The sequence below is a fragment of the Cryptomeria japonica genome, chromosome 11, assembly GCF_030272615.1.
Source record: "Cryptomeria japonica chromosome 11, Sugi_1.0, whole genome shotgun sequence".
In the NCBI taxonomy this organism is placed as follows: Eukaryota; Viridiplantae; Streptophyta; class Pinopsida; order Cupressales; family Cupressaceae; genus Cryptomeria; species Cryptomeria japonica.
The window spans coordinates 342,959,456-342,979,391 of record NC_081415.1 but is presented as its reverse complement, the minus strand read 5'-3'; the positions used below and the strand labels follow the sequence as shown (position 1 = coordinate 342,979,391).

Below are 19,936 nucleotides of genomic sequence, written 5' to 3'. Positions count from 1 at the left end.
AGTCAACTCAGATCTCTACAGGGATGACTTCAATCAATCAGATGATTCATCGCTCAGCTAGCAGATAAAAGTCTACCATTTAACCATTTACTACACAAAAATGTACCATTCAAATGGGAGGCCAAGTGTGTAGATTCTTTTTACCAAATCAAACAGTACCTGATGAACCCACCAGTTCTAGTACCACCAGTCGCAGGAAAGCCACTTATCCTATATATCTCAACAACCGATATATCACTGGGGGCACTATTGGCACAAGAAGATCAACAAGGAAAGGAACGCGCCATATATTACATCAGTAGGACATTGAATGGCTATGAACTCAACTATACATTCATTGAAAAGGCTTGCCTAACAGTGGTTTTTGCATCTCAGAAGTTCTGACATTACATGCTAGCACACACTATAAAGCTAGTGGCAAAAATTGATCCTCTCAAATCTCTACTCAGTAAAGCCGCTCTTACAGGCCGATTGGCTAAATGGGTCATGATTCTCAGTAAATTCGACATCCAATACATAGAAAGACGAGCCATCAAAGGACAAGCAATTGCAGATCAACTGGCTGAAGCACCGCTACCAGGAAAACAAACCATGGAGGTTGAATTTCCAGATAGAGATGTTCTTGCTCTTTCTACCAAACACTGGACCCTATACTTTGACGGATCCTATACACAACATGGTTTAGAGGCCGACATTCTATTCATCACTTCTGAAGGACACACTATACCAAGATCATATAGGCTTATGTTTCCATGCACAAATAATATGGTTGAATATGAAGCATTGGTCATAGGCATCAAAATGGCCGTCGAATGGAAAATCACAGAGTTAAAAGTCTATGGAGACTCACAACTGGTCATCAATCAAATCAATAACAACTATCAGACAAAGGATGATAAGCTACTACCCTACAAACGAATGGAAGATGACTTCAAACAGTATTTTGTGCACATCACCTTCGAGCAAATACCAAGGTTGAACAACAAAGCAGCCGATGCAATAGCTACAATCGCTTCACTACTACAAATTCCAGAGCAACAGAGTCATTACGAGTTCCTGGTAGAGCAATTGTTCTCCGCCGCCTATGACCACTCTGAATCCCATGTTATCTATGCCTTGACTGGTTCAGATTCTCCGTTATATGGACCAATATACGACTATCTCAAGCATAATATTTTACCCATTGACCAATCCCGTAACCAAAAACGTAACTTTATCCGACAAGTTGCCCGTTATACCCTTACTGCCGATACTTTGTATCGTCGAGGTCTCGATGGTACTCTTCTTCGTTGCCTTGATCATAATGATTCTGATTCTGCTTTACACGAACTTCACGAAGGTATTTGTGGCACACATTCAAGTGGCACTACTCTTGCTAAAAAACTTCTAAGGATGGGATACTACTAGCCTACAATGGAGAAAGACTCATATCAATTCACCAAGAAATGTCCTAAATGCCAGATCCATGGTAATCTGATACATGCACCAGCACAGGAGCTACAACCATTTACAACATCCTGGCCCTTTTGTCAGTGGGGACTGGACCTTGTTGGCAAAATTCATCCTTCATCATCAAATGGACACAAGTTCATTATAACAGCAACAAAGTACTTTACCAAATGGATAGAAGTAGTTCCCATGACCACAGTGACTGGGAAACAAATTGCCTCTTTTATCTTCAATTATCTGATCTGCAGATATGGTATTCCAAGTTCCATCATCACAGATAATGGACGACCCTTCAAGAATCAAGATGTCCAAGAACTATGTGAGAAATTCAAAATCCAACATAGGTTCTCTACACCATACTACCCGCAGGGAAATGGTCAAGCGGAAGCATCTAACAAGACAATACTAAAAATCCTCAAGAAAACAGTGAATGATGCAGGCAAAGATTGGCACGTACAACTCAATCCAGCACTTTAGGCATACCAAACCAGCATCCGCACACCTACAGGCGCAACACCATACTCATTGGTATATGGATCAGAAGCCATTTTTCCCCTGGAGGTAGAGATCCCATCTCTCAGAGTCTCTTTGAAAGGCTTAATCCCAGATGAAGAGTATCGAGTTAACCGACTGCAAGAACTTGAGCTATTAGATGAAAGATGCCAACATGCTTATACTCATCTCAAAGCATATCAGCAACGCATGTGCAGGAGCTACAATCACAAGGTCATTCCCCGCAACTTCAAGGTTGGTGACCTAGTCCTCAAAGAAAATCCAAGAAATCAGCAAGATCGAGAAAAGAAAGGGAAATTTGAACCTAACTGGTTGGGTCCCTATGTCATCATATCAGTCTATGGATCAGGTTCTTATCAGCTAACAACTTCAGACGGAGATGTGCTCGACGACCCAACTAATAGCATTCATCTGAAGAAGTACTATACTTAAAGTGGCCTAGTGCATGAAAAAAGCCAAAAACAAACAAAAAAAAAAAAAATTCAAAAAAATCCAGAAAAAGCAAAAATAGAGAGTACAAATAAAAACAAATGGTGAAAACCTGGTAAACAGGCGCTCTTGTGAAAGAACGGCTCCTCTATCTATCTCCATGCCATCTTATCCATCAAAACACTATCGGCCATCGCCCGACACTTAGAATATATTCATTCAGGATATACTTAACGTAGTCACTATCCTAGGTTATCCCTCTATATCTATCCTCTTACCACATCCCACCATGGCTTGGTAATCACTGTACATGCTCATATCAAGAGGCACACTCAGCTAGGGGCATTAATTGGTTCAAAAACTTGCAAACATTCATGACATCACAAAATATCGCAAAAATCAGAAGCATGACATCCAACAAACAACACTACACTTCATCGCAAAAACCAAAACATAACAATTCACACAAATACCAAGGATGGATGATTTTCTGAAGTACTACATGTTGCATTCTTGCATAAAGTCTTGACTAGTTTTGCATTTTGAACTTTTTGAATTATTGGATTCTCTTCCTTGTCTCACTAAATGCTTCACAGCTAGAGGTCAAGAGGAATTTCCAATATTTTCTTAGTCTTCTGTTTGGGAGGCGATCACTCGTACTGTGTGAATACATGCCTCGAGACGTGATACGTCGAATATCACTAAAGGCTTGATTCCACTTCACGCATACAAATGATCTAATCTTGTCTGTTTACGCAATACGCACTCAGGTCATCCTGGTTCAATTATACCTTGACGCTTGTGCTATCTTGCAAAATCAAAAATCATGTAAATTTTTCTCAGGTCATTATGGTTTAATTATACCATTATGCTTGTATAAATTTTCAACATACCCAAAAATCAATAAATGCTCAATGATGATATCTACAAAGAAAACAAACAAATGGTTATATCGGATGGCAAATACAGAATGAAGATGCTACCAAAAACATAGTTGCATATCATTTTACAATTAGCTGCATATCATTTTTTAATTAATTAGCTACATATCCTATCATTTTACATGTCTGCATATCATTTTAACATCATTACATATCAAGATACATTTAGCAGCATATTAAAACATACATCTCATTTTCAAGATACATCTCAAAGCATATAAATAGCATACATCCTGCATGATACATTATATCATATATTTAAGCATTACATCATCACATAAAATAAATGCATCCATATCAACACATCACATGATAAAAAATGGTGCCATATATATATATCTCAAAAATGATCAAAATCTACAAAATGTGTCCAAACACTGTGTCCAGTACAAAGAATAACAAATGCTCAAAAATACAACGGAGACCATGTCTCTCAAGTATGACTATCCCCTGACGGAGATGGTCTTGCTCCAGATGCACCTGCCCCTGGATCTCCAGGAGGGTCCTGTCTCAATGGCCCCGTCACACCTCGGCTCTCAGATCTCGACCCGGTAGCTCGAGATCGGCTGGATCTCGACTGCGTGAAGCTCTCTACTCGCTGGTCCCTGGGTACTACAGCCTCGTAGTGTCGCCTGTAATACTCTGCCTCCTGGGCTCTCAGTGCCAGCTCTCTCAGGGTGTCTCTCATGGGACCACCCGCCGCTGCTCTCTGCACGCTCGCCACCACCTCCTCCGCTCGTCCTTGCCGCTCTATCTCGGTATCTCGCTCAGTGGTCAACTGAGAAATCTGCCGCTGATAGGTCAAAATCTGTGCTTGCAGCTACTGCACAGTAATCTGCAAGGTCCGTATCTCCGCATCCTCCATATGACCTGGAACTCGCACTCGCAGCGGTACCTGTGCTAGCGGAACCCCTCCCACTCGGCCTGTCCTCGGTACTGGAGGTGGGAGTACATCCGTCCTCCTCCTCTGTGCTGGTCGACTAGGCTCCTCCTCACCACCCACTGTAGCTAGCACCTCCCCCACTGTCCCCTCTCTACCGACTCTGATAGACAATCCACCTCTCCCCCTCTCTATCCTCCCCTGTCTCACTGCTCTCTCCACACCTCTATCTCCCCGCCTCCCTCTACGTCCTCTCCCTCATCCTCCTCCTCCATCCTCCCCATCATCTCCATCATCTCCCCCATCTCCCTCCTCCTCATCTGAGTCAAATGCTGGCCTCATCTCCTCTGGATCCGAGATCCTAGCCACTGCCCGCACCGCAAACAAACGGGCGAACTCATCTGTCATGCCCGCATCCTGGATCTCCAGGGCATAGTCCCAGATCTGCCTGGCCAACCCCACAAACTCCTCCACCGCCACGACACTATCAATAGTCGGCCCCCAATTGGCCACACCCTGCTGCCGCTGTGCATACAGGCATGCTCCTTGAGGAATACCCTGCTGGCGCCCGAACTTCCTCAAAACTCGGGTCACCACAAACTGCTCAATCACGAACGGGGTCCTCCCAATCAAGTATCTAGTCATAAAAACAAAGGCCATCTCCAGCCCATCCTCTGCCCATACCTCGCATCCTGTATACGGTCGCCAGGTGACGACCGTATCTATATCGTCAAAAACCCTCCTCCAATGCTCTAGTTTGCCCAGCTTACGCTAGACAACTAGACCTCTGTATCCATAGGCATATGCTGCACCTACGGGCCTGTCCCTGTCTGCTAATGGCCTCGCTGCTGGAATATGCTCCCAACACCATACCTGTAACAAAGTCATGCCAGCTGACAAACTGCCGTAACTGAGGTATACTACCTCATGCAGACTCCTGTATAAATGAGCCAACATAGCTGACCCCCATGCAAATCTCTGGCCCTGTGTAACCATCTCCTCCAACACCAGCCCCCATCCCACCGAAAATCCCTTTGACCTGTGATCAGGACAAAGGAATCCACCAATGAAACCTGCTAATACGGATGGCAGTGGTGCATAGTCCAGGTCCAAAAACTCTTGCCAAGGAATCTCATAGCCACAGACAGTATCATCCTGAAATATCCGGCGCAGTGCCTCTGTGCCACCCTCCTTTGACTGCTCGTATGGTAGTAGTGCACCTACCACAGGAATGCGCAAAATCTGGTAACATTCCTCAGGTGTGACTATCATCTCTCCTATAGCAAAATGGAAGGTGTTGGTGTCACTATGCCACCTCTCTGCCAAAGTTGTCAAAAGTCCCCAGTTCACAGTGAACCGAGGCATATCTAGGAGAGAGGTCAATCCACATCTCTCGATAATGTCCAGGTCGGCCTGTGACAATCGCGGTATCAATGTCCATGGTTTGGGAAATCTCTCCCTCGACTGTACCACGCCCAATCGCTCCTGTCAACACGCAAAACAAATCCAATATCAGTTTCCACATCAAAACAAAGATATCAAAATCAAATTTACATCAACAACATGAAACAATTTGCTCATCTACATCAAAGTTCAAAATCCTATCATTTCATATCAACTTGTAAAACAACTCAAGTTATCAAAAACCATATCAAAACTTGTAAAAAAACTCAAGTCTCCACAATCACATAAACTTGTAAAACAACTCAAGTTTCCCACCCATATCAGCTTGTAAAACAACTCAAGTTTCCAACCCATATCGGCTTGTAACACAACTTAGGCTTTCACACACATTGAACTTGAAACAGACCACGCAAATAAATCATATTCTGATCAATACAACAGATTGATTTCTATACATAACTTGGAAATTCGCAAATCCAAACAAGTTATGCCAACACTCATATTGGATAGATTCATCAAAACACGACAGACAAACAAAACAAGTTTTCAAATTGGCCCATCCTGCAAATTTTTTTTCCGATGCGCTAAAACAATTATTCAATGCGCTAACAAACCCCCACGCGCTAGGCTGCTTTTCCTATGCGCTAATCTATCTATCCTATGCGCTAGACTGACTCTACGTGCTAATTTTCTCCCCCCATGCGCTACCTAACCCACCCTATGCGCTAGACTCTGTCTACGCGCTAATCTATCCCTCCTAGGCGCTACCCGTTTGGCCCTAGGCGCTAGGTTAGTCCTACGCGCTAAACCCCCTTACCTATGTGAACCCCTGCGACCCCTGTGCACTAGGTCACCCCTACGCGCTAACCTGCTGAATGGACGCGCTATCCGACACTTTCTATGCGCTATTCTACATGCACGCGCTAACCTAATAATTTTATGCGCTAGCCTATCTTTTTCGGACGCGACCCCTAAATTTGAACTCGATGCGCTACTTCACACTTCGTATGCGCTACTCTAGACCCTAGACACGCTAAAACGTTAAATCTGAACTTTGTAAATCAAAAAACGCCTAAAAATGACAAAATAAAAAGTCCAAAAGGGGTCAAAAACGTTGACTTACTGGTGGTCCACGCGCTACAGGTCTCCGGTACCTCCAAACGCGCTCGAATCGGTGTCTATGATAAGGAATAGGCATTTTCTTTCCAGAGCAAATTCTCTTTCTCCAAGGTCAACAAAGCACAAATGAATCTAAATCAAGCCCTTTTCCCCTTTTATAGGAGGAAAATGAAATTAGGGTTAGCCAAATGGACCTGTAATATGGTCGCGGTCTCCCCTATACCATAACATTTGTAACTTATCGGGAGATGAATCAATTTGCACACTTTTCACATGCACGAAATCATACACATCATACGCAACTCATCAAATTAAATCAAAAAATTTTCAAAAAAATTGATTCATCTCCCGAGGGGGCATCACCATCAAATATCGAATCTGGGGCATCACACATCAAATCAAATCTGGGGCACGACTGGCAAATCAAAAGAGCGACACAAAAAAATTGCATTTGATCATAAATCATGATAAAGCATCATTTTCTTTGAAATAACATGTGCACACACGTCACTTCAAAGAGGGGCAAAATGTAGACGTATAAAAATGACCTCATTCCTAAATGAATATTTTATGTTCATTTCTCTATTTGATTAAATCCAATTTAATTAAATTATCCACCTTCCTCTATTTAATTAAGTAAACTACTCAATTTATTTAAATTAAATTCATTATACCATTTAATGAATAAATCATTTTATTCAATTAAATCCCCCCTATCCACTTTTAATTAAATTCAAATTTAACTAGTAGTTGCACGCTAGTGTGCGTGCAATGGGAAGCCGATAGGTAAAATGGTTTGGGGAACTGGTTTTGTTAATGAAGCAGAAATATGTGCAGTAATTTTTTGGAAAGCGTGAATTTTCCAAATTTCTTTTATCTATGTTTTACCAAATCACCGCCAAAAAAATGCATCATAGCAGAAATGAAACTTTGTATAGAAAATATTAATATTTGAGTGACAAATTTGCACAAGGGTGAAGAGAAAGCAGCAAGTTATGCTCATTCATTGAATTCAGTTGTTAAACATAGTGGATTTCAGCAAAGGGGAACATTGAATGAAATGTAGCAATGATGGAAGAGAGTAACATAAGTAAGAAACCGTGAATGTTACAATGTCAATAAGTGTAAGCAGTCACTGTGGGAGGCTAGATCTTAACGACTCTTTAAAACATGATACGGAAACGGTGTCGTCATCTTTAACATGTTAATATTTGAGAAGATAGGGCTGTGAGATGTAAAATAGTAGGTTTGAAAGAATCAAATAATTTGAAAGCTGTTGAAAGCTGCAAGATGTGTAATGGCTGATGACGGATTGACCTGCAGTGCATGGAAATCAAGTACATTTGTCAGCAATAGAAAGTGTTACAGAGAACGAAATATGCAAGGTTTAAACCTAAATGAGAACAACTTACTTCTTGATGAGCAAGAACATAAAGCCAATGCGATCAACTTGTTTTAAATTACAACGCCTGCTGAGTTTTAAAGCCTGCAAATTGTGGAAAACGGTAAATTTTAAAGTTGTGTATCAAAGTGTTGGGCACATTTAAAAGTGAATTTTGTGTTTGAATGAATGAAGAGTTAAATATATTATTTATGTCATGTTTAGTAGTATGGAGTGAGGAAATGACCTGGTAAAGTAGAATAAATATACATTAAAATTGCAGTATAGAAAGAGTTTTAAAGCTTGTAACTTTGGAATTTTTCAAGTGTTACTTTTATTGAATAGTACAATGCTACAATTTATAAAATAATTTAATAAATACAAAAAAAAATTGGCATGTGAAAATGAGAGTAACAAGTAATACCTGACAAGAAAGAGGAACTGGCAATATATATTTTGCTTATCATGGTGAGGAAGGTCATGTATATCAAGCAAGTCAACCTTCATAGGTTTGTAAGAGGCAATTTGTAACTATTGCAACTTGAATGAAGTGCAATCCTGTAGAGAGAAGTATGTGAAAAAATTAGGCAAAGTGTCTCATATTCATAATTAGGCAGAAAACAATGATTTAATGTGAAAAAATTCTGTTTTCTGAATCACTAAATTAGAACAATGGGAAGTGGGCCTTGTATGATGAAGTCTAAACAAGTGAATAAAAATTCTAAGATGAGGATTGTTCTGAATCATTGAGCATACAAGCTGGAACTACGAGTGTTGTGTTGATGTCATTTAAAGAAATGAGTAGCACAAAGTAGAATGGCCAAAATTAAATATCATTAAAATTCTCAAAGAGACATTATAACAAACTATGCAAAACGCTGCAAAACATTTTGACGTAAGTAAAATGTCGTAAAATAGGAAATTCGAATATAATAGAATCAAGAAGAGGCAAAGATTTGAAAACCGAGAAGAGTATAAAAGGAGATTGTTAATCAAGCATTTTGAAATATTTTAATATAGAAAAGCAATTTTCTTGCAATAAAATGGAACAGTGGGAAGTGGACATTGTATGACGAAGTCTAAACAAGTGAATAAAAATTCAAATATGAGAGTTGGTCTAAATCATTGAAAATATAAGTTCGACCTGTGGAGTGTTGTGTGGATGCCATTTAAAAAAATGTGTAGCACAAAGTAGTATGTCCAAAATTAAATATCATTAAGATTGGCAATGATGCATTGTAGCAAAGTATGCATTTATAGAAATCAAACTTACAGAGAATGCTTCATTTATCTTATAATAGTCTATTTATTTCCCAGAGAGTGGTTTTCCAAATCCCCGGAGCAGTTTCAAAAAAGAAGTTCCAGTGAAGATTATAAGTTACTGGAATCAAAAGTATATTCATTTAAAAGCGACTTTTATTAAATACAGTAACATTCTACTTGTATGCCTAGGCACAGCTACATCATGACCAAAACCAGAAGCAATTTCCTGAAGTGAAGATAAGCACCCATTGTGTATTTGAAAAAGAGGTTATCTATGAACAAAATATAATTAAATACTCTCGGTGCTCACCATCTCAAGTAGTTTGTTAGACTCTAATGTGGTAATAGAAATCATTTTTCCAAGCATACCGATTTATAAAATAATGAACTATTGAATTTATGAAACATATAATTCTAAGTGCCAATCAAGTTTTAATTGCTAATCAATGATAGGATCTCTTGTTTATTTATATCTTAAGGATTCTATCTAACCATACAGTATGCTGTCCTAAAATCATCTCTAAAGATGGAGGTATGTTCGTTACCATTTTAAATGATAGGTAGGTACATCACATTTGTAATGTGAATTTATATAGCCAGAGATGGAGCATTCTGAGAATATTTAAATAATTACAATGGAGATTGTTGAACAAATAATTCTTGAAACAAATAACATCTTATTAAAAAATTACAAGTAAAACTTATATGGGAGTTGGAATCCACTAAATGATGAACTCCACTAAAAAAAGAGAACACTAAAGTTAACACATGGGACTTAGGTTTGCATAGTACGATAATATCTTGACATAAGCAAAGCGGCGTAAAATAGAAAATTCGAATATAATAGAATCGAGAAGAGGCAAAGATTTGAAAACCGAGAAGAGTATGTGGTGGTGGTCATTCACAAAAGAGAAAGGTTGAGAGTAATGTTATTTGTGAAACAAAATGACAATAATTAGTTATACTACTAATAAAGTGAGAAAGGAAGTAGTGAATTGAAATAGGGAACATCATTAGCAGAGCAGAATAGTTAAAAATGAGAAAGAAGAATGCAAAGAATCTTATTAATGGAAGGGAGAACGGCATACCAGTTGATCTTGGTCTCGGAGAGGGTGTTAAGCATCAATCTCGGGAATCTGTTGTATGAGATGTGCAGAACTTGTGACATCCACCTACAATTGTGTGTCAAAACATTCATTAGAAATCATGTATAAAGTGGAAATATAAACACGATTGAAATGTTGTACTGTTGATTAAACAGAAAAACAATTCTATTGTGAAATGCTTACATAAAGGCAGCCTCATATAACTAAAGAATGTCTGTTGACCACAACCCAAAAAGTGCCTTTACCATTATCTATAAAGTAACATCTCACTAATTATCCAACCTTTGCAAGTCTTATACAAAAGGAATATAACTTGAAATATGGGGAACAAAATGAACAGATATTGGTGAAATAAGAAAGCTGATTTAGTTTGGTTGGTCAAAGGTTTTGCTTGCATTGAAGGAAGCGACGTTAGAATGATTAATTTGCTAAAGTTGGAAAGCAGCTATAAAGTATAAATTGGGAAATGACCTGAAAATGTTTGTTTGTAATTGGCATGGAGTGCAATCATGGGTATGTTGTTGTCTGGTAATATGTATCTCTACATCAAAAAGAAGAAATATGGTTAGTTTCTAAAATTCAACATATATACAATTCATGTGCCAAAAGAACTGAAGGGGCGTGGCAAAGGGAAGTAATTGTCATACTTGGGTGAGCTGTTTATGTTGGAGCAGTGACTTTTGAATGGTACAGACACTTTTGTAATGAAAGTCACCAGAGGAAAATACACAAGTGCTATAACAATGAGAATAATAAAAGCTGTTAGAAATGTTTGAGTTGTGTAAAGTTTAAAACTGATTAGAAATATTTTCATGTTAGTGTTAAAAGTGGTAGAAAGTTAATTGTATGTCTATCTTTCTCTTTAGGGTTCAACCGAATGTATCCTATACTAACTTGTGCTTTGCAAAGTAGCATTTTGGTATGAAGTCACCTTCATATCTTTTTATGCTGGGCAGGAAAAGAATCTTTTATTATTCAAAAAGTACCAATGTACACTATGTAACGTATAATCAAATAAAACAACGTATGAGAATCTTTTAATAATTACTTCATATCTTGATATGCGTCAGCGGGAAAAGAATCTTTTATCATTCAAAAAGTAGCAATGTACACTATGAAACATAAATTCTAATGAAATAACGTATGAGAAGCTTTTAATAATTAACAAGTTACAATAATGCATTTTCATTGCAAATAGAAAATTGGGCTATGGTTTTATATTATAAGCCGTTACCTGCCATGTTGCAATCCTCAAAACTGGCATATGGAAACTGGAGGCTTTGAGATTGGCTCAAGTTGCCTGGTGTGTTGCAGGCCTTGGATCCTTCCGTTGAAATCACAGCTGGAAAGTATTTGTAAAACAGAAGTTTCATATGAGAGGGAAAGATGCAGTGATCCACAGGTTTTATGTTGTCTTCTATTTAACTGTGAAATTGTACAGTTAAATATTTCTGATACTGTGAGATGGAGCTTAATATTGGTGCACATTGAAAGAATTTTTTTGTAGCACATACAGAAACTTAGATAGTATTATTTCTTTCTTTTCTATCTATGCATATTAAGAAAAACAAAGAAAAAGAACAGACTAAGCATAGCATTGTTATGTCATACCTGGGTGAGTTGTTTATGTTGCAGTAGCGAGTTTTGAATGGAACAAATAGTTTTGTAACAAAAGTTATCAAAGGATAATACACAGATGCTCTAACAGTGAGATCAATAAAAGTTGTTAGAAATGTTTGAACAGTGTAAAGTTTAAAACTGATTAGAAATATATTTATTTTAGTGTTAAAAGAGTTAGAAAGTTGATGTTTTGCAAAGAAAAAGTACAGAGTAAGTATAGCATTTTTTTTTGTGTGTATAACTTTGTAACTGACCTGATTAGTGTCATAAATCTGGAATGCAGTGAAGTTTGAAAACACCCTAAATTTTTTTGTTTGTTGTCTGCAATTTTTACAAGGGCAACACAGTGATAGATTTGAGATATTTAAATCTGTTTGCAATGAGGAGATAAAACATTAGAATAAAGAATGGGAGAAGTGGTCAATAGCTATAATGGTCAAATGTGAATTATTTTAAGAAACCAAAAGGAATATGACCTGAAATATGGGGAACAAAATGAATGGATATTGGTGAAATAGGAAAGGTGATTTAGTGTGGTCGGTCAAAGGTTTTGCCTGCATTGAAGAAAGGCATGTCAGAAGGTTTAATTTGGTAAAGTTGGAAAGCAGATATAAAGTATAAATTTAGATATGACCAGAAAATGTTTGGTTGTAATCGACATGGAGTGCAATCATGGGTATGTTGTTGTCTGTTAATATGTATCTCTACAACAAAAAGAAGAAATATGGTTAGTTTCTTAAATTCAACATATATACAATTCATGTGCTAAAAGAATTGAAGTGGCGTGACAAAGGGAAGTTAATGTCATACCTGGGTGAGTTGTTAATGTTGCAGTAGTGACTTTTGAATGGAATAGAGAGTTTTGTAACTAAAGTCACTAGAGGATAATACACAGGTGCTGTAGGAATGAGAATAATAAAAGCTGTTAGAAATGTTTAAGCAGTGTAAAGTTTAAAACTGATTAGAAATATATTCATTTTAGTGTTAAAAGAGTCAGAAAGGTAATTGTATCTGTATCTTTCTCTTCAGGGTTGCATGGAATGCATCCGGTACTAACTTGTGCTTTGTAAAGTAGCATTTTGCCACCAAGTCACCTTCATATGTTGACATGCTCTGGCAGGGAAAGAATATTTAGTTACTCAAAAAGTGCCAATGTACAGTATGAAACATAATTTGTAATAAAATAACATATGTGAATCTTGTAATAATAACTTTGTATGTTGATATGCATTAGCAGGAAAAGAATCTTTTATCATTCAAAAAGTAGAAATGTACATTATGAAACATAAATTGTAATCAAATAACGTATGAGAAGGTTTTAATAATTAAGAAGTTACAATTATGCATTTGCATTGTAAATAGAAAATTGGGCTATGGTTTTCTATTATAAGGCGTTACCTGCTATGGTCTAATCCTGAAAACTGGTATATGGAAATTGGAGGCTTTGAGATTGGCTCAGGTTGCCTGGTGTGTTGCGGGCCTTGCATCCTTCCTTTGAAATCACATGTGGAAAGTATTTGTAAAACAAAAGTTTCAGATGAGAGGGAAAGATGCAGTCATCCACAAGTTTTATGTCGTCTTCTATTTAACTGTGAAATTGTACAGATAGATATTTCTGATATTGTGAGATGGAGCTTAATAGTGGTATAGATTGAAACAAATGTTTCATAGCATATATAGAAACTTAGATACTATTATTTCTCTCTCTTCTATCTTTGCATATAAAAAAAAAAAAGGAAAAAAACAGACTAAGCATAGCATTGTTATGTCATACCTGGGTGAGTTGTTTATGTTGCAGCAGTCAGTTTTGAATGGAAGAAACATTTTTGTAACAAAAGCTATCAGAGGATAATACATAGATGCTCTAAGAACGAGATTAATAAAAGCTGCTAGAAATGTTTGAGTAGTGTAAAGTTTAAAACTGATTAGAAATATATTCATTTTAGTTTTAAAAGAGTTAGAAAGTTGATGTTTTGTAGGGAAAAAGAACAGAGTAAGCATAGCATTGTTTTTTTTGTGTATAACTTTGTATAATTGACATTGAGAAGACTTTTTAGCTACAACCAGTGCTAACTTGAAAAGTGAGAAGTGTCCAAGCATGGGTATGTGGTTCTTTGTTAATATGTATCTCTACAACAAAAAGAAGCAATAGAATTAGTTTCTTAAATTTAACATATATACAATTTATGTGCCAAAACAACTGAAGTGGCATGGTAAAGAGAAGTTTGTTTATTAATTGATTTTATTTGAAGATTTGTTAGAATATGCCTTGAAAGAATTACATGGCCACATAAAAAGAAGAGAATGTAAACTATATGTGTTGGGTAGGTATGCATACCTTCAATTTGCAGTAGGAAATCTAGACTGAATGGTTGATTGAGAAGGTTTGCACTGGAGAGGCAATGTACTGTAGCTGGCGTACAAGGAGGGAAGTTAGTTAAAAGTGACAGAGAGCAATGTTAGAGCAGTAAAAGGTGTCAATAAAGTATGCTTGAAGCCAAAAAAATGTAAATATCATACCTGGGAGAGTTGCTTGTGTTGTTGCAGTAACTTTTGAATTGAAGAGACACTTTTGTAACAAAACTTATCAGAGGTATAATATATAGTTCCTCTAACAATGAGATTGATAAAAGCTGTTACAAATGTTCGAGTTGTATAAAGTTTTAAACTGATTAGAAATATATTCATTTTAGTGTTAAAATACTTAGAAATTTAATTATGGGGTGAGGAACAGATGTTTTGCAGTCAAAAAGAACATACTAAGCATAGCATTGTTTTTATTGTGTATAACTTTGTATAATTGACATTGATTAGTATAAAAGTTTGTTAACAGAGTACATTCTAAGCAATAAAAGTGACATATCATACCTGAGATAGCTGTATATGTTGGAGGAGTGAGCAATGTGAATGCGCAATGCATTGCAGCTGTATTATACCTGATACATCTGTAGACAATTATTGAAGCGTGTATAGATAGGAAGACTTGTGTGTGGTGTTCAATGTAGCATGGAGGATGTCTTAGAATGAATGCAATCTAAAATGAACAGCGAGGGAAAAAGAGTTAGTATGAGGGACGATCAAGAAAGTGCATGTTGTGTAGAGGTATGACAATGTAAAATTGTAATTACCTTGTTGAAAGTAGTGGAATGTAAGAAAGATGGTTTTGGAGCAAAAGTTTTTAAGGTGAATAGATATCTGTTTGCGCAGAGAGTAGCTGCAAACGAGTTTCTTCTTTCTTTCTAATGGTTGTATAAGGATTATTTTGCAGTTTGGAAAACCTTTCAAAAGAGAATGGTGGTTCGATCCGTATTCCATCAATTGTCTTCACTCTGGAAATAACTGTGAATGTGAGGCCTTGCTTTTCAGTATTACCTATGTCAATGGTAGCTGTATCTAATGTAAGACCTTGGGATTTGTGAATAGTGATGGCCCAAGACATTGTTAAAGGCACTTGCGTACGCCTACCTCGCGTTATTGGCAAAATGGGTATATCTTTTGGATGTGCTATATCCCATGGAGGTCCATTATAATCATTGAAGTGGACAACCACATATTTTGGCAAGTCTGGTGGTTTTGTATTGTTTTCATATACAATTTGTTTTATGAGACCAATAGCACCATTAACAAGGCCAACTTTGATCCACAAGTTAGCTATTAACATGACTTGCTGATCAATAGAAAGTAATACTTCCAATGGTAGCTGTTCATTGGTGTCATATTCAGTATTTGTTTGCTTAGCAATTTTAGCTAAACTTAGAGCGACAGGCAAATTTAATTCTTTGAGCATTTTCCTGTTATGCAAGCGTGCAGATTCATTTGTTGCAAACAAGTGGATTGAAGAGTTGAAATCTTTCTTTTGTTGAATAGTTAATGTTGCATTTGTCTGGCACATTAGAAACTGCCAATCATGTTGGAGTGCTTGAGCGTTTCTTAAGTTGTGAAGAAGTGCTCTGAATTGTTGTTGTCTTATAGATGCACCTTGCTGGCGGAAAATAGTGTCCAATGTTATGACAATAGTAAAAGAATGCCATAAACTGAGGGCTGTAGAGTGTGAAGCATATATAGGTTTATCCATAACAGGGGGAAGCTGAGCAAGATCACCAACAAGAATCATGGACGCGCCACCAAAGTTGTCATGTTGTTTGTTAGGGAATGCTTGGCGTAAACGGTTATCTATCTTAAGTAGTAGTTTCGGGCCCAAAAAGCTCATTTCGTCTATCAGAATATATTTGATATGTTTCAATTGCTCTTGCAATGTCATTAATGATTGCCCTGTCAAAGGATGCATTTCTCTTATAGGTATGCGCAACCCTGCATGGATTGTTGTCGCTTGTATATTAAATGCAGCAACTCCTGTTGGTGCTAAAACAAGCAATGGGTTTGCCGTCATAGGTGGAGATATGTTTAATTCTTTTCTAATACAATCTATTAAAAATGATTTACCAGTGCCAGCAGTGCCTTGAACAATCATTCGTAAAGGTGTTGTTGCAGATTGATTATTATGATGTTGTAGAATGATGTTGAGCGCAACTTTTTGCTGAGGCGATAGCTGGTTTTTTTTTGTGTCTTGGCTGGAGATTTGCATGCTAGTGTGTTGGGATTTTAGCTTGCTTGTAGCTATGAACTGAAGGGCAGTGGAGTCTAGTTGATCAACCACAACAGTTGCTCCCCAAAAGTGGCTAATATCGTAATCACGACGGCCTAGCATTTGCAGATCATTCTGGACAAAGTTATTTGAAGCTCCCATTTGTGAGAGCTGCTCCCACTCGTACAGATTTGTATCATCTTGATGTTGGGAACCATTATTGTCACTGTCATCTTCGTTTGGAAGGGTGCAATCATCTATAATTTGTTGATTTCCCAAACGGTTGTAATTTGTCTTTTTAAAGTTTTTCCAAACTTTTATAATTTGTTCCTTTGAAGCTCCTATTTCAGTTGGGATGTCACGGAATGGTTTGTATAGCAGCAATTCAGACAAACAAAAAATCTCAAACTGATTGGTATCTTCATTTGGAGGCTCTGTAAACTGAGGATATACAGTCACAATTGCTTTTTTATCCCTGATGTGCCATTTTGTTTTTTTGCGTTGAGAATTATAGGAAAACCCTTGTGCTGATTGTAGCAAATTTGTTGCATTTAATTCAAAAGGGCGCTGCATATAAGCATGGATATAAGTTGTGGAAAGGTCAGCTCCATTATCTGATTTTATGACACGGTGCAGTATTTTTCTGCCAACATTTAGAGAGACAAATTGTCGGCTACAACTTAGAAGAGGCAATTTCTGTAACATATGGCAAGTTTCTTGTGCACTGATATCACGGTCTACTACTATGCCCATCATAAATTTCTGATATGTTAATAAAATGCTATCTTCAGATTTACTTGTATTTAGTATTGTTTTCAGCATTTCAATATAGGATTGCGATTTGTTTTCTGATTTTGAAGCATACTTTGAAATGTATTGGAGGACAGCTTTTTTTGAAGTGACTGGTTGACAATCGATATTAGCTCTCCATAGTGAAAGCATCCAAGGATTATGAATATTTAAACGATCATCATTCCTTGCAGGTTTATAGCATGGGTTGTTGTCATTGTCAACTGTCAATGTAGACATCTCTTGTTGAACCCATGGAGCTTTGTAACGACATTCAAATGTGGGACCTTTTTTCTTGAGGCATGTTTGTTCTGTACATTTTGTGTGTCTCTGTAAAGTATTAAGCAATGCTTCATAATCCAATGCAGCATCCATGGTGAAGATTTTTTTTGTATCAGCTAGGCAAGGGTCATCCATTGCAGTGTAGTGCATTGCATTCATGCGGTCTGCTGCAATGCGAGGGTTCCAAGCAGAAACATATTGGTCGAAGAAAGTTTTTGCCATTTGCACCTCATTATCATCTGTCCAATTAATGGTCTCCATATTTGGTGCTCCAGGGAGCCATAAGAAGCCATGAATATGGCCTGAGCCTCGATGTTGCCATTCATACCTATACCAATGATCCTTTGCTTGGAACAACTTTTGAATAATTTCTTCACGAAATATTGTAAATCTGTTGTGAAGGTATAATGCTGTTATATGTGGATTGCAGATCACATGGTCTGTAAGTTGTTTTCTTGTAAACTGTGCGGTTTGGCCATCATTTTCAGAGAAAAGCCTATGCAAATCAGGCCATTTGGTATCAGCTGAACTTAATGTAAAGAACAGTGTTGGGGGCCCCAATTGGGAGATCATTGCAGTAAGCTCTTTTCTAGATTTACGCCAATATGCACGGGTGCCTCGAAGAGTTGCGCCAAAGCGCAACAATTGGCTAGGCAGCTGATCATCAGGAGTGTTTTGCAATCGTCCATGGAGTGCTTCGATAGTGGTTGGGATAGACTCTCCCAAATTAGTTTTAATGAAGATAGCTGCAGATTGTTGCGAACGATGTCTCATAATTAGATTGTAAATATAATACCGGAATCTAACATGCTGCCCAAATCTTTGATCAGCATATCTAAGTAAGTGGAGAGCATATTCATGTAAATAAACATGCTTGATACGTGGCTGTAGTGGAAGTGCAACTCCAGATGGGAAAAGGGTTGGGAATGCCATGCTTAACAAGCCTATTGTATTATATTCATTTATCGGAGACAAGTTTATTTCAGGCCAAGGGATATTATTATTAGTATCAACATCTAACTGCAAGGTTCTCTTAACTGTATCTAGTTCGCGGGGTGGAGGAGGCAGTTTTGGAACAAAAGATGATGACATATTTGCATCATATTCATTGCAATTGTCTTGAAGGTCTTCTGTTGGTGGAATACCTGTTACATCAGTATGCTCTTCTAAAGAGCGTAACATATTTGATATATCTGTTGTAGTATTAGGAAGCAGGTTGACAGCATCAAAGTCTATGACAACATCATTATAGTACTGGTCATGTTGTATTTTATAGCTCAATGCATCCATAACATGGAATTTATTCACATAACAATCATATTTTGTGCCTTGTATATTACTTCGATGGACAATAAGAACTTCAAGGTCTTTTAGTCTTCGTGGCAAAAGCTTTGCAATTTCTGAAATATCTTGGGGAAAACTTATTGTGTGACCAGAATATTTGTATTGGCCACCTTTTCCATGCCTGACTTGCAAAACAGGAGCAACCCTAGCTATAAGCATCTCTTCTACTTGTGTAAGTTTTTTTAACACAACAGGTTGCTCGCCTGGGTCTAAGTTATTTGCCAAGGAGAAACGATGAACACCATTTTCAGAAAAGCATCTTGAACAAATAATGGGTTGTTGGTTCCTGCATAGTAGCATTCCAATATATCTTTCCTTACAAATACTACATGTTTGAAGCATGGACAGCGAATCAATGTGATGGCGGAAGGCTTGCAATGCTTGAATGTACTGCACAGAAGAGAAACAATTTGTTGTGCATTGTTGTGTTGTTGTAGGCTGCAAAATTGTCTGATGGTATAGAGGTTGCCTGTTTTGTGTTACATGTTTTTGTTGTAGCTTGCTACTATGCAATGAAGGTTGTTGTATTTGCTCTGATACAATACTGGTCTGGCCAGATGAGAAAGGAAGGCTTTGATTCAAAATAGGCGAATCTGAATTGATCATCTGTGGGGTGTTGCATGGTGGAGGTGTAGGCAAGAGCATTTTGTGTTTCATTCGCTCCAGGCGACGCTTTTTAGAGATTTGTTCTCTATGTTGTGCATAATAGCGACAATTCTGTTCTCTTTTTTTTGCTTTCCTAAGATTGCATCCTTGTGGTGTGTGCTGCATTAATATTTAAGAGAATTTAAATGAACGCAACATATAAGATGTTGAGTGTGCAAGAAACAA

The 19,936-nt window shown here is 37.5% G+C and overlaps 1 protein-coding gene and 1 long non-coding RNA gene across 8 annotated transcripts; both read right to left on the bottom strand.

The window, feature by feature from the left end:
- Nucleotides 1-11,757: 11,757 nt before the first annotated feature.
- LOC131032178 (uncharacterized) lies at nt 11,758-15,039 on the bottom strand. 7 transcript variants are annotated; one of them, XR_009359459.1, is made up of 10 exons: nt 14,626-15,039; nt 14,444-14,518; nt 13,880-14,235; nt 13,504-13,597; nt 13,163-13,218; nt 12,916-13,003; nt 12,740-12,809; nt 12,582-12,659; nt 12,097-12,475; nt 11,758-11,827 (listed from the first exon to the last, which is right to left on the bottom strand). It is a non-coding gene; the product is annotated as an uncharacterized LOC131032178 (long non-coding RNA). The 7 variants fall into 7 exon arrangements; XR_009359462.1 differs by having other exon boundaries at nt 14,444-14,512; XR_009359458.1 differs by having other exon boundaries at nt 13,880-14,518; nt 14,626-14,738; nt 14,974-15,033.
- A 244-nt stretch (nt 15,040-15,283) lies between these two features.
- On the bottom strand, nt 15,284-19,876 carry LOC131055896 (uncharacterized). Its single transcript, XM_059214586.1, has one exon. The coding sequence runs from the start codon at nt 19,874-19,876 to the stop codon at nt 15,284-15,286; it is 4,593 nt and encodes a 1,530-aa protein (XP_059070569.1).
- Nucleotides 19,877-19,936: the final 60 nt, after the last annotated feature.

Excerpts from the sequence above, each read along its gene's own strand:
- LOC131055896 (XM_059214586.1), bottom strand. The coding sequence starts at position 19,876 with ATGCAGCACACACCACAAGGATGCAATCTTAGGAAAGCAAAAAAAAGA.